Source organism: Neodiprion virginianus, chromosome 2 (genome assembly GCF_021901495.1).
Source record: "Neodiprion virginianus isolate iyNeoVirg1 chromosome 2, iyNeoVirg1.1, whole genome shotgun sequence".
NCBI classification, from domain to species: domain Eukaryota; kingdom Metazoa; phylum Arthropoda; class Insecta; order Hymenoptera; family Diprionidae; genus Neodiprion; species Neodiprion virginianus.
Genome location: NC_060878.1, coordinates 3,439,785 through 3,453,543, shown reverse-complemented (window position 1 = coordinate 3,453,543; position 13,759 = coordinate 3,439,785). Strand labels below are relative to the sequence as shown.

The following is a 13,759-nucleotide window of genomic DNA, read 5'->3' as shown; positions in this document are numbered from 1 at the left end:
ATTACGCAGCCCTCGAGACTCGAATAAAACGAACGTGGCTCGAAGACTTAATTGCCAAGCTTGGAATCGAAATAAGGTGTTTCAAATGAGGCGAGGATACGTCTATAAAATAAGGTAAACGAGTCTTATTATTTTTTTAAGGTATCGAATTTGACGATTCGAAAGCATAAATACCGTGATTGTTTCAGATTTATGCTATTTTTATTTATTTATTTATTTATTTTTCTCATCACGCGACCTATGATGTTTAACAATATTTAGGCAAGTAAATTATGCCAAATTTATATGCCCATAATTTCGATTTTTATCGTTATTCATTTTTCATTCTCCGTGCATATTTTCTTCTAACGTTTTGATGAAAGTCTTGTACTTTCAGCAAAGCCCAAATTTTTGTCTTTCACAGGACATCCACCCGTGTAATCGGTTCTTCGAACAGTGATAATCGTTCCAGTTTTCTTATTCAAAACATGCGACATATGCATCACAGCCCTTTTTCCGCTGCAGGGATCTTCCTCCGTTATTTTTGTGTTGTATTGCTTAACGTCTGGTGATATCTCTGGAAATTACATCAACGTTTATTATCTAAACCGAATACTTATATTACTCTGCACGAACTTCACTCGTCAGTCTTGCACCTGTAGAATTACTGGACTTTGTCAACAAGCCAGTAACTCGGATCCGATTAGTTAGCAACTATAACACATGGGCACGAAATTTATTACATCACCTTTTTCCACCGTTTCCATAAGTGGTCGTGATGTTATTTTCGATGTATCCAGGGTAGTGTCGTGAGGTATTCCAAAACTCTTTCCTTTGGAAACGGTTGATAGAGACGTCATATTCATCACTGAAGAACGGTATTTGTTCAAATTTACTCTTCGAGTGATTTACTTAGCGAAACGTACCGCAAAGTTACACTAACAATTATAAAACAAGGCTTGACTTACGATAGTCCTCCATGTCCACTTCCAATTCGTCCTCGTTTACGTCGCAGGCGGACATTTTGGCTGTAAATTGAAGAGTGAAGGAAAAACTCCTGGGATTAAACTGCACCGAAAAAGTTAGATAAAAAAATATCTTCCCTTTTTTGGGGGCCGATCGTGGCGGCTGTAACGGAAATCATTGTTCATGGTTTCGATGCTTCTAAACGCGGGTTTAGAGTTCGAAAAGAGAAATGCAAGGTTATAACCAATGCAGAACGAACCACCAGCTACAATGCAATTCCATTTAACTGAATTACGGTATATCATTGAAATTTTAATAGTCAATTTCTGACACATCACATTCGCCACTTTCTGATACGATCATCTTCAAAGTTCCATAATCAATTGCGATGCAATTCCGTCCCTTTAATTTACCGTGCTTTTTTCCCTGACTTCCACATCCGGATCTCTTCATTCTTGGTTTTAATATCTTGGTGATTTTTTTTTTTTTTTTTTTTTTTCTTTTTGTTTATTCAACCTGGGTTAATAATCTCAAGACTGGAAAATATTTACATCAATTTGGAATTTGGTTAGTTTAGAATTTGGAGACAGAAATTTGTTTCATCGATACCAAGCTGTTAACACGACATCTGTTTTCAGATCATTTTTGTTTTTTTTTACCATTGCTACTCGGTTTCTATATACATTTGTATTTTCGATTTCGTCCTAATCCTCCAATCAAGTAACCAAATCAGTAATTACATCGTGATAGAAACTCATTAGTTTTTTATACACAACATACGGATGTAATTGGTGATATAATGAATAAAGAAGGATATACGTAAATGGACAAATTCATGCGATTTATTATCATCGTGAAACGTTCCTTGTCACAGAGACGTTCTACTGTTGATAATTGAATTGTTTTTTTTTTTCTATCAACGTTTTACAATTTTCAATAAAACCCGTTTCCGTTGTCGTCGTCCATATCAAGCCATCTCCTAGCAATGTCGATTCTGTGCCTTGTTCCGTTCGGCTTTTCATCAATTTTACGATCCAATTGCATAATTTGACACCCCTCGTTGTCCCTGACATCACTGGTGTGTCTCAATCTTCGTCCGAATTTCAAGCACTCTTCGAACGTTACGTTGAACATTTTAGACCCGTCAGGCATTTCTAAACAATTTATTTTCATCATTTTCATGCTTCATCCGTTTCAAACAACATTCGAATTCCGAGTAAAACATTAATTACCAAAGGCTTCTGCTCTGGTTGTTCTTTGATTCCTTTTCGGTGTACTTGTATACATTTTGTAATCATCTATTGAATCGGAAAAACATTTTTCATTAGTTCTCGAAGCAAAAAAAAATTTCTACTACTACGAATTTTTACAGAAATTTCAACACTTCGTATTATATCTTATAAAAATTGTAAACATGCATAATTTTTCGTAAAGAATTATTAATTTTCGTCAAAAATCGTAACAGCTTGTAGATTTTTTTTTGAAACAACAGATAGTTTCATGAAAATCTACAAGCTTTTACAAGTACGACAACAATTTTTTGCACAATGTCGTACGAAATGACCCGATTTTCCGGAAAAATTTCGTAGAAAATTGTAGCAATCATTTTCACCAGGGTAGCTTGATGGCTTACCGCTATTTTCTGCTCTTCCGTAGGTGCTACCCGGAAGATGATAACCTTCCGCCATGCTGTTTGGTCGGTTTCTCTCAGCTCTGTTTTCGACTGAAACAAAGCAATTATGTAATTCTATACGATCTTACGTAATCGGAGTCGGGTGTTAAACACGTTTGCTGGATTCTTATTCTAGCCTAAAGTATTAGGCCTGACACTCGAAACCGAGAATCTCGTTGCAGAGTCAGGGCATTTTATTCCTTGGCTTGAAAAATTCCGATTACGATAAAGTTAATTTTAATTTACTTGGTAAAAATTAGTAAAGAGAATACCGCAGAGCTGCATAATTACTCACGATACGACATTATGTCTGATTCGTAATCCTGTGTAGAATCGTGCATGTAGTCAGCCTCCATGCAGGAAAAATCCTCTGGGAATTGATAAATAGTTGCTCTAATTCCACCGGTAACAAATCTTACTTTTTTTTTTTTTTAAACTAACCAATAAGAATATACTTACTTATTGAACTTAACGGAGTCCAATCGGCACCCGACGTATCTGTGGAGAAGAATAATAAATTTGATTGTTTGTTTCTTTGCCGAAAAGTTGCAGCTTTAGCTATTTCACGCATTTTTCCTTACATGCGATTCACTTGAAATTTAGTATACCTACGTGGACTTTTGGGGGCGCTGATCACGAGTCTAAACTCGAAATTCGAATATTCAAAATAACGGATCCAATATGGCGGACGTAAATTCAAAAGGTTAGTTGATTATGATGAAAATTTATGTTTCGTGGTTTTTCGGGTTACTCACTACGAAATTCAACTCGAATTTCGAAAATTCAAAATGGCGGATCCAATATGGAGGACGTAAATTCGAAAGGTTAGTTGATTTTGATAAAACTTCATGTTTCGTAGTTTTGGGGTGACTCATTACGAATCTAAACTCGAATTTCGAAAATTCAAAATGGCCGACCCAATATGGCGCACAAATAAAAACAACAAGAAAAATGTTGAAAAAATTCTGTAAAATTTTTTCGCGTGTATTAAGCTTGTGTAAAAATTGGCAATCGGATTGTCGTGGTAGATTAATTGAAAATGCTTTTCTTTCATCGAAAAGTAGAAATTTCGACCATTTTTACAATAAACAAATAAATAAATTTGATATTTTTTTTTTAGGGTTCGAAATATTTCAGGGACCATGCGGAACGAAAAAACTTGGCAGTTGTTTGCAGAAAAGTAGTTCGATAAATAAAAAGCTACAAAAAGAAAAGGTTAATAGGTTAAAGGGTTAAACAATTCACAGTTCATTACTCACCATTGAAGTCGGATTCACGTATAGAGCGATTGACTGGAATGTAAAGGACGGATCAAGTTGTGTCAGATGTAGTCTACAAATGAAACTAGGAACTCTTAAGGATGTACCGGCTGTACATTCTCAACCAAAAATTAATCTCGTCCACAATATTGAATACTTTATGATAAGATAAGATTCGGTAAAAATGCCCAAAAGTTATCGATAAATTGTTTGTCAAATTTTTAGGGAACGTTTTTCTTTGTCATGTGAAACGAATTCCCATGAATTTTTACAGAATTTTCATATGATTTTGAGATTTACTTTTTAGAAAATTTGCAAGGGCTATACTTACGAAACTGTACGTCAAATTCCCCGAAAACTTTTTCCCTGTGAAAACGTATCCAAAATTCACGATTTTTCCTCAGTTTTTGAAAATTTTAAGTTTCATAATAATGTGAAAATTCTCCAAAAATTCATGCGTATTCAGAAAAATCAACGATTTATTTCACGTGAAAAAAATAAACTTTCGCTAAAAACTTGTTAAACAATGTTTTGTTTAAACAATTCATTGATAACATTTTCGGCATTGTTATTATTAAAATTTAATCTTCGTATCAATTTGATTGTGGTTGATTATTTTTCCGACTCTTATCTTATCGCAAAGTATTCAAATATCGTCGGCGAGATTCACTTTTGCTCAAGAATGTATAGCCAGTAAATCCTTAATGTTCAATAAAACTTCGAACTTACGGACAGAATTGCCTATATAACTAGAGTTCCCTACTGCTTGCGGTCTTGGACGACGTTGTTCAGGGGTGCGAATAAGTCTTCCTCTGCTTTGTCCCGCTGAAGATCCTCGATCTGCTTGACGTCCAAAGTTTTCGCTGTTAACAGTTCGTTTAAATTCTCTGATTCGTTTCCCATGAAATTCGACACAATTCGTCGTATACACTGAGAGAAACTTTTTGTTCCGGTTACCTCTCAGTCCTTGATTATTTTCATTTTTTACCGCAATTGAAAAATATAGTTCTATGTCTATCTCAATGTACCTTTGTTCTTGCTGTGTATCTAAGAAAGAAATATGCTGATCGTGAGCCTGCACCGATTCGTTAATCGCATCACTGTCGCAGATGTCAGACACATTGTCGGCTGCTTCATCGCGCATAAATGATTCGGCGACCTAGGTGTTGAAAATTGTTCATTCAAAACTGAAGCGAGCTTAAAAAATTGAGCCCATATTGCTTTCCATCACTTACAAGGCACCAATCAATGGTTCTCGCGCTGTTTTCTCCGGGATCGCATTGATCCCCTGTATCTTCTAGATCTCCGTGTTCCAAAGCCCATCTTGCTATCTCTTCCCAATCGATAACGTAATTGGAATCTTGTACATTCCCACATTCTGGTCTGGAATAAGTAATGGAAATAGCTCATCGCGTCCAGCTGTCACTGCACGCTTTGTAAAGTTAGGTGAAATACATTTTTTAAACAAATCGCTCACGTTTTTATCACGTTTGGTAACGGTTTAAACATTGCATTAAGCGTTACTCCATGACGATGAAACGTTTCTTTGAATTTGTCTTAATTTTGAATTTTCTATTTCATCGTGAGGGAATTTTGTGTTTGAGACCGAAATTTAAGAGATTTTGATGACTGGTTAACTGCCGATTGACGGATTATGACAGTCGAAAATCAGTTGAAGCATTCCATGTCAACTCGACCAATGACTTTCCCGCACCATTTTTAATTAATTGGTCCACGATTTTCCATTCGGTTCTCTGGTCACGAAAAAGTATTTCTTAATTCGTTCAAAACTTTTCCTACAATTGTTAATTTTTTATGATTATTCAAACGCATCTAAAATACGCATTTTTCAAAAATCTTATTTTTCATCCGGATCATTCTGACACCCGTCCCATGATGGGGCGATTTTTTCTTCTATTTTTTTCCAGCCCTTTAAACATTTCGAACAAACCAAACACCAACGTTCCAAAAATTCTCAAATAGTTAACAAAAATTCTGTATTCAATTCTGAATCTTTTGCTGCAAGGACGCAGAATTTTTGGTAATATTTCGAGAATTTTCTGAAAGTTGAAAAACGGTGTATGGTTTGTTCAAAATGTTTAAAGTGCTGGAAAAAATGATCGAGATGAAAAATAAGAATTTAAAAAACAAAAATGCCAATTTTTAGATGGGTTTGAGTAATCATAAAAAATTAACGGTTGTAGGAAAAAATGTAAAAAAATTAAGAAGTGATTTTTACTGACCAGAGAATCGTATGAAAAATCCTAAAGCAAATCAAAAATGGGCGAGGAAAAATCATTGGTTGCGTTGACATGAAATGCTCCAATTACATTTTTTTCACAAACATTATACTCTGATCTGATCTTGCTCAGAATTAATTGCATGCTTACAGTTACGATTCTTTCGTCATTCGTATAGTCAGGAATTTTCATTTCTAAGTTCATATAAAATTGCACATTTGTTTTTCAAAAAGCCTCAACATATTTTGGATTTGATTTATTAGCTGGCTTAAAAATCTTTATAAAAATCCTTCTCAACGCGGCTTCTTCCGGGACAATAAACTCCAAGTTTCATTTGCTTTCCAGGATTCGGCGGTTCCGTAAGAGGGCCTAAAAGCTTACAACGATGCGTTCGACGATCTTGTTTCAGTGGCACTTTATACAGGGACTTTGAGTCCGCAATGAAGCAGTCGTTCTCCATTTGCGAAGACGAGCTCGATTCTACATTGAAAAAAACAATTACGCCATTTTCCTCAGATCAAATGATTCTAACGATCCCGCTGATCTTTGTTCGGAACACATAAAGCCGGTAAAAATACCTGGCAATTTCTTAGTGCTCGATGAATCTTCGTCGCAATGATTAACTGGCTTCTCTTTCACTTTTCGCACTCTCTCTCCGCAAAGATCTTGAGGTCCATTTTCAGGATCTTGCGATGTGCTAGCAACCAATGTTCTGAATCCAAACGGAGGAACGTAAGTCGTAGGATCCTTAAGAAATTCTTGTTCGATATCGTTTTCCCTCAAATAATCACGCCGCTCAAATATAGTGACTGAAGTCTGTCCCCCAATGGCAGAGAATCGTTGTGATGAAACATCCGTTGTCGTGGTAGCCACAGATTTCTTAATCTCACTACGACATGGCTTCTCGATCTTGTACTTTGGCATTGGGTATGTGTCGCAGATTCCTCGTCCATTGCACATCTCACGGCCAAATGGTCTGACATTAAAAGTTTACCAAGCATTTATTAGAAGGCTACCGTGAACATTGAATGCTTCGACTTTTGTTTGAATCACTCACTTATCCTCGAACACCGAACACGCAGGATAAGCTGATCCGATTACACTGTTGCAATTCTTGCAACTGGAGTGGTCCTCCTTGTTGCGAAACATTATTTAACGATCTTGGCAATAATTTTTAGAAAGAATGCTGAAACACTTCATCATCTTCGAAACTGTATTAAGTCCAGTTTCTCCGCAGGATTAAATTTTTCCTTGCTGAAAATAGACGGAAAAGGTAGAACCAAAGGAATCTCTTTGCTTTAATTCCTCTGTGTGAAACTAGATTCTCTGATTCTTACCGGTGACGTTTTATTACATTTGATACCGTTTCGCCTGTTGTATCGTACAATTTGTTTCTTTACTCTATCGACGTCTGGATGTTCTGGTTGTACGCCCGTTTCTTCGCATGGTCTTTTCAACTTGGGTTTACCAAAATGTGGGAACGCCAATTTCAGTTTTCCTAAAATATGACGAACAGCGTTACACAAATATTAACAATTGTTGAGGAAAAACCGTTGACTAAAATGTACTGAATATCGTAATGGTGGGCTCTTAGTATTTTGAGTATTCTTGCCCAGTTACCACCGACAGTCTTTACCTATGTACCCGTCGAGAGTTTTGTTTTTCTTTGCCATACAGATGATTTTCTTCATCGGCACAGCACGTCGAATGAACGATTCACACTTAATTCCAAAAGATAGGTTACTAACTCTGGGTACCTGCCATGGAGGAACGTACAACCACAATTCGTGTTTGTCAATACCATCTCTTAACTCTCTGTTAGTCAACTTTTTACGAATAAACGGTGGATATTTGCTCGGTGAAGAAAGGCCAAACACTTGGCCACGGAGACTGCAGTATAAAAAAAAAAAAAAATTCCTTTCTTCTCATTTATTTCAGGACCATTACAGTTTAGATACGATTTTGAGATGAACAATGAATTATCAGAAAACAAACTTCTCGAGATATATTATTTTCGTAAAACGTAGACTTACGGCATATTGGTAACATAACTGTGGGGGGGTTCAATGTCTGGACTGGGAGGAAGTTTCAATCCTGGCCTATTACCACAGAAAGAACGCTCTGACATTGTATTTTTATTTTTTTTTTTATTTTTTATATTTTTCTAAAATTATTTTTGGCTAAATTCTTATTGCAATTTTGTCGAAAATATGATGTTGGATTCAATATTGATGGTTACATATTATGTCAAGTTGACTGAAACTTTTGTCAGAATTTATTCAACACAAAACAAAATAGGATCAACGGTGGTTATGATATATTCATAATGTATTTTCCAGCTAACAGAGCAACGATATGTTACACCGAAGTTGATCTTTAAAATTTATCACATTTATCCAATAATATTTCTCTAGATAAGAGAGCAAAGTTCTGTTAACGGAGTAAATAATAGTTGACTCAATTTTCCCCGATTGAAACTCTTTGTAGTATTTCAACATCATAGTGTAAATGTTACATTTTTGTTAGATCTTGTCGGCCGTGTAGTGCAGCAAGATTTTGGAGGAGGCGGTGGTGATTTGTGCCCTTCCCGTTTCTTCTTCTTGGCACAGCAACAACCATCCTTATCACTACTTGGTTTAACTTTGTCAATCTGAAATTCGAAAAACCAGTTGACTGACTTTGCATAGATCGAATTTATCCTCACAATTCAATCGATTCGAACCAGCTAAATATTTTCGCAGCTTTTTGCTTTGGTACTAAGAAAGAAAATTATCGAACACCTTACCGGCTGAGCACTGTAACTCTGTTCGAAGCTCTCCTCGGTCGGTACGACACCCCGTGGACGTCGCACTTTTCTGCCAAGAGCGATCTCGCGTATGGTAGGCGCAGCGGCGCATGGAACATTCATTTTACGAATTCGATCGTAGGTTCCCGGACAGCCAGGAGGTTCGGGAGGGCAAGGCGGTTCCTCATCGGGACAATTATTTACAGCTGATTCTTCGTCTGGATCGTTATGGGAAAAAAAAATGAATTCTCTACATCCAAATTAATCCTTATTGCGCCTTCTGGGTAAGATATTATATCCGGAACCGGTCAGGCAGTTACCAGCCTTATCGATAACGTCGCATGATAATCAAACTAGCTTCTAAATATGCTCGACAGATGGCGACAAAAACTACGCCCGCCAGAGTTAAATATTTCCGTATTTAAACAGGCCATAAAACTCGGTACCTTTTCCGAATTCCTCGTCCAGACAAACAGCTGCTTCCTTGCTCACTTCTTTCTCGATTTTTGACTTTCTCCGCGGTAAATAACGCTGGATCGCATCGCTCAATCTCAAGGCAACCTCCGACGGTGTTCCGACTATCTCTTCGGCTGGAAAAAGGAATTTCTGTTACTCGTTGATCTGATTTTGACCTATGATTGTTTGCAGTATCGTTTACTTATTTACTTGTTCACTTATTTTGTGTTCATAATTAGAAGAGAATTCGATTATTCCTGAAAGAAAAATTTCTCCGCGTTGTATTTAACAAGCTTTTTGGTATTAGTTTCAGAAGAGTATTGTATTCTTGTTCATTGAGAAGGGCGGGGGAGGGAGAGAAAAGAAAAGAAGAAAAAAGAAAAATTGAGTCACTCGCCACCAAGCGAGAGTTCTGTTTATACGTTGATGTTAAAACGCGCAGGCATTGGGGGGCTAGGAATGATCCTCTTCCGATTACTCACTCGAATCGCTGCACTTGACGCTGACGTCATGCAGTCTTCTTGGCATCGTTCTCAACGTTCCCTTCTTTCCCTTTTCTAATCGTGGAATAGATGACCATTAAAGCAAAAATATACACCTCGAAATAGAATCCTTACTCCGTACAACTTCCGATACATATGTATGCACACACAACGTATACACGCATGTGTATAGTGTAAATAGGTGTAATGCGAGTAGAAAAAATATCACTAACCACCTCGAACCCCGGTGTTCTTCTCGATTATCGGACTCATCGACAGCACTGTAAAAAAAAGAACCAAGGAAATGAATAAACAAATGCTTTGTACAAAGAGAGAAGAGTAATCGTAGTCAGAGTGATAAATGGAGAGGTTGAAATTCAAAAAGTGAACGAATTCGTACGATATTTTTCTAAAAAATCATTCTGCTCGTCGTCCTCGTCTTCTAGGCAATCGGGATTCATTGATTCGTATTTTCCGGTCAATACGGTGTAGGAATCGTCCTGCGTGACATCTTGAAAATAAGAAAGGAATCACGTATACTTGCAAAATCGCGTCCAGATATTCCAAACTTCGTTTTATACATTTTCAAATTGTAAAACAAAATTTCGATAACAGATTTTGAGTAATTCTGACAATCTTCCGAAGCCGATACAATTAATTGAAATCCATTCTTACTCCAGCATGCCTGATCCTCCTCATTGTTATCTTCGAAGTCCTCCATTTCCCCAAAATGGTTTTCCCGGCCTGACGAAATAATGTACATTAGAATCAGGTAAAAAATATTGGTTTTGTAGCAGATATCAGAATAAGGCTTATATTGTTAAATTTTTCTAGACTTCAATAATTATCTTTAACCTTTTCAGTCACACATTTTTCCACTCAATATTTTGGCCTGAATTTTGTTTCACTGGGGTGCTTTTCGATTCGTCGATCACGAATCTGAAGTCTGAGTTTGACCATTTCTAAGTCCAAGATGGCGAATCCAATATGGCGGATGTAAAATCGAACAAACTATAAAAATCTTACGATTCTGGCCGAATCTTTTTACCCGGGTGTTTTTGAATTCGCTGATTACGAATCTGCCGTCGGTTCGTAAATCCAAGATGGCTGATCCAATATGGCGGATGTTAAATCGAAAAAACCATAAAAATTCGATGATTCCAGCCGAAACTTGTTACGTCCATACTTTAACAGCCGTACGAAGTAACAAAGGTCATTTGAAGTTGTAAATAAACTGCGATAAAGCTAAGACGTGGAAATTTTTGAGGCGGGACGTTGAGCATCCGACTATTGTGACCGAAAGAGTCAACTCGTGACGCAACGAATCCACAACCGTATTACGATTTCAAAACCCAATAAGCATCGAACGCAGACTTTCACGCGGTTCTTTTCATACTCGATTTAGCGCTTTCTTCGCTCCCTTTGCGTTGTTATCCGTATAAGGTCGATTGATCCAACCCGTCGATCTGACATACACGCTTCAATGCCGCGGGTCCAGGGGGACACGTGTCGAGTGTACGTGGGTGGCATTTCACTAAATTAGTCAAGCATAACCAGCCCCATTGGTTTCCCACTTTTGGAACAGGGGCGCCTTTGTTAGCGCCAAAGTATCCCGCGCAGATCTGATTGTAAACCTTCAGGGTTATAAGCTCACATCAAACGAATGCTGATCGGTGCTCAAACACGCCGCGCGTGTATCGTATAAGAATATTTAATACACCCTCCTCGATCCTTCTTTTGATATTGAAAATTTTTATACATTTTTCTCACCACCCGATCAATCTTTTACTTTTTTGTTTTTTTTTTTTTTGTTTTTTTTTTGCAATAATAATGAGAAAATTTTCGCTGAAATTTGCACGAAACTTGTGCAAGCTGCTTACCGAGATCGATTCTTTCGTGCTCGAAATTGTCTTGATCCGCTGTAGAAGAGAACCGGGCAAAAATTTATTCACATCGAATAATTTTTACATAACCTGCTACACTTGTGACATTTTTTTTTTTCTTTTACTTCTCTAGCGAGTGAGAATATTTCTGCTTACCATGATCGGTGGAATTGATAGTAATTGTTTTATTCTTATTTTTACAACATCCCCCACCGCCTCGCAAACTCTCATCGGTGTAATTCATTTTTGAATTTGTGTATGGTTTTCCAACGACAATTTTGAAACTTTTTCCTTTTTCCTTTAGTCGATGTAGTTCCCTTTTTTTTCCGAATAACCTTATTTTAATATAATTTGATTGATTTTGAATTTTGGAAATTACGTCACGCTCCCTCCGAAATCAATAGAAATTTTTGCGAATATTATAAACATTGTGCGAAAGGCGCATCGAGGCGCGAGGCTGTTACTGGCGTCGTTTATTCAAACTAAAATTTTCATTCGACAGACCGAATAGTCGGCTTTGAATTTGCTGCGATTTTCTTTTCTTCGTCTCGTTTTATTATAAAAAACTGACTCGCGGAAATATATTGCTGTTTCAATGCCGTGCTCAAGCCCGCGTAAATTTCCTTTATAAAGAAAACCTTTTGCAACGAAAATCGATTCTCCGATGAATTTTTCTCCGTTTTCTTAAACTCATTTGAAAACTACGCGTTCGAAACACGCTTAAGCCCGTTGAAAACTAGCTTTAGTGGGTTTTATTTTTGTAGCAGCTCTCAACCGGCATTGATAACGCGGAATGTTTCAGTCCCTCGGGATTCAAGGGTTGAGCCTCTTCCAGATCCCCCGCGTTTTAAACCGCGCTTGATTTTCAAAAATGCAGAGAACTAATCGTGTCCGTTATATCGAGCATTAGCTAGCGATGGCCACTCTGAGGTGAAAATAATCGATTCGAAAAAAATAATCGAACACGAGTCGATTAAATCAGTTAACCTCAATCGATTAATCGATTATTTCGTATTTTTTTGCAAACGGTGTATATAAAAGCGAAAATCGATCGTGAGGAAAATTCAATCGATTCTGGCTATTAATCGGCTTTGAAAAATAATCGATTTTACTCGATTAATCGGAAAAAATAATCGATTGTTTTTCGTCGTTCTTTTTACATGCCGATATCGGGAGATTCTCGTCGCGGAAAGACCTCGACTGGTTCCTCAGATTTCCCTCCAGCACGTCTCCAGGGAAGGTTTACGCAGACATTATATATACAGGTATAGGCGAGAGCTCACCGCAGCGTCGAAGAATGGCAAAAGGCAATAGACTTTATATTTTATTTGACGCAGATACACAATGCTTTGTGGTATACTTTGAGGAGGCTTTAAAATTGTTTTGTTAGAGGGTTCCGCGTCGGGCGAACGACGGGCATCGCCGGTTTCCGAGGAGTAGGAGGAGGAGGAGGAGGTTGCAGAGGATGAGTTACTTGTGTGAGGGGGTGTCGAGAGATCAAAGAGATCTGAGGATCAAAGAAATGGATATTTGCTACAAGTCGAGGTACAAGGTGCTCCTCCTCCAGCCTCTGTTCTTCTCCACTCTTCCTCCTTCTCTCTCTCTTTCTCTTTCCATATCTCCCTGTAAAGCCGCGATTTCTCCCTCCCCCCAGCCCTCACGCAGATTTCCCGCGAATCATCAAAATAATTATAATTACTCCCACTGCACTGCGGATCCTCGGCTATGATATCCGCTCTCTCTTGCTATTGTTAAACTGCAAACAAGACTCAGATCTGAAGGTTATTCCGCGATCGGTATTGAGAGGGTGGAATCGTTATTTTCAACCTCTGTTATGCTTCAACGCAGCCTTACACGACCGTTAATACGCGATACATTTACCCGAATCATTATCAACAGACTGCAGGCTCATCCGACTCTCCAGTTCCTCGCTATTCAAATATAGTGTACAATTATACAAACGGGGTTCCGAAGTGCGTCAACTCGATCCGGCAATTAACTTAAAACGTTTATTTTCAGGGGAGACTCTATAATACT

The 13,759-nt window shown here is 37.7% G+C and overlaps 3 protein-coding genes across 3 annotated transcripts in view; 1 reads left to right on the top strand and 2 right to left on the bottom strand.

The window, feature by feature from the left end:
- LOC124298947 (axin) overlaps positions 1-13,759 on the top strand; it is a 71,237-nt gene continuing 57,478 nt past the window's right edge. The window contains exon 1 of the mRNA XM_046751662.1: positions 1-114. The gene's annotated coding sequence lies outside the window, so the exon portion shown is untranslated. The remainder of the gene's footprint in view (positions 115-13,759) is intronic.
- On the bottom strand, positions 1,802-5,385 carry LOC124299178 (uncharacterized). Its single transcript, XM_046752179.1, has 11 exons — positions 5,354-5,385; positions 5,112-5,259; positions 4,905-5,035; positions 4,834-4,842; positions 4,606-4,739; positions 3,877-3,909; positions 3,077-3,115; positions 2,913-2,987; positions 2,579-2,668; positions 2,178-2,243; positions 1,802-2,099 (listed from the first exon to the last, which is right to left on the bottom strand). The coding sequence occupies exons 1-11, from the start codon at positions 5,383-5,385 to the stop codon at positions 1,879-1,881; spliced, it is 978 nt and encodes a 325-aa protein (XP_046608135.1). The 3' UTR covers positions 1,802-1,878.
- LOC124298957 (uncharacterized) lies at positions 8,303-11,740 on the bottom strand. The gene is made up of 8 exons (XM_046751695.1): positions 11,720-11,740; positions 10,515-10,583; positions 10,240-10,350; positions 10,073-10,120; positions 9,840-9,914; positions 9,348-9,491; positions 8,902-9,119; positions 8,303-8,766 (listed from the first exon to the last, which is right to left on the bottom strand). Exons 2-8 carry the CDS (start codon positions 10,558-10,560, stop codon positions 8,614-8,616), a joined length of 795 nt encoding a protein of 264 aa, XP_046607651.1. The 5' UTR covers positions 10,561-10,583; positions 11,720-11,740; the 3' UTR covers positions 8,303-8,613.

What these genes read in the sequence shown, in the direction of transcription:
- LOC124299178 (XM_046752179.1), bottom strand. Translation starts at nt 5,385, where the DNA reads ATGTTTAAACCGTTACCAAACGTGATAAAAAC. An exon ending in TTATATAGGCAATTCTGTCC is followed by an intron (nt 3,910 to 4,605) that starts GTAAGTTCGAAG and finishes TTTACATTCCAG; the next exon opens with TCAATCGCTCTATACGTGAA. An exon ending in ATCAGACATAATGTCGTATC is followed by an intron (nt 2,669 to 2,912) that starts GTGAGTAATTAT and finishes GCTTTGTTTCAG; the next exon opens with TCGAAAACAGAGCTGAGAGA.
- LOC124298957 (XM_046751695.1), bottom strand. Translation starts at nt 10,560, where the DNA reads ATGGAGGACTTCGAAGATAACAATGAGGAGGATCAGGCATGCTGGA. An exon ending in GAACACCGGGGTTCGAGGTG is followed by an intron (nt 9,915 to 10,072) that starts GTTAGTGATATT and finishes TTCCACGATTAG; the next exon opens with AAAAGGGAAAGAAGGGAACG. An exon ending in AGAGTTACAGTGCTCAGCCG is followed by an intron (nt 8,767 to 8,901) that starts GTAAGGTGTTCG and finishes TTCGAATTTCAG; the next exon opens with ATTGACAAAGTTAAACCAAG.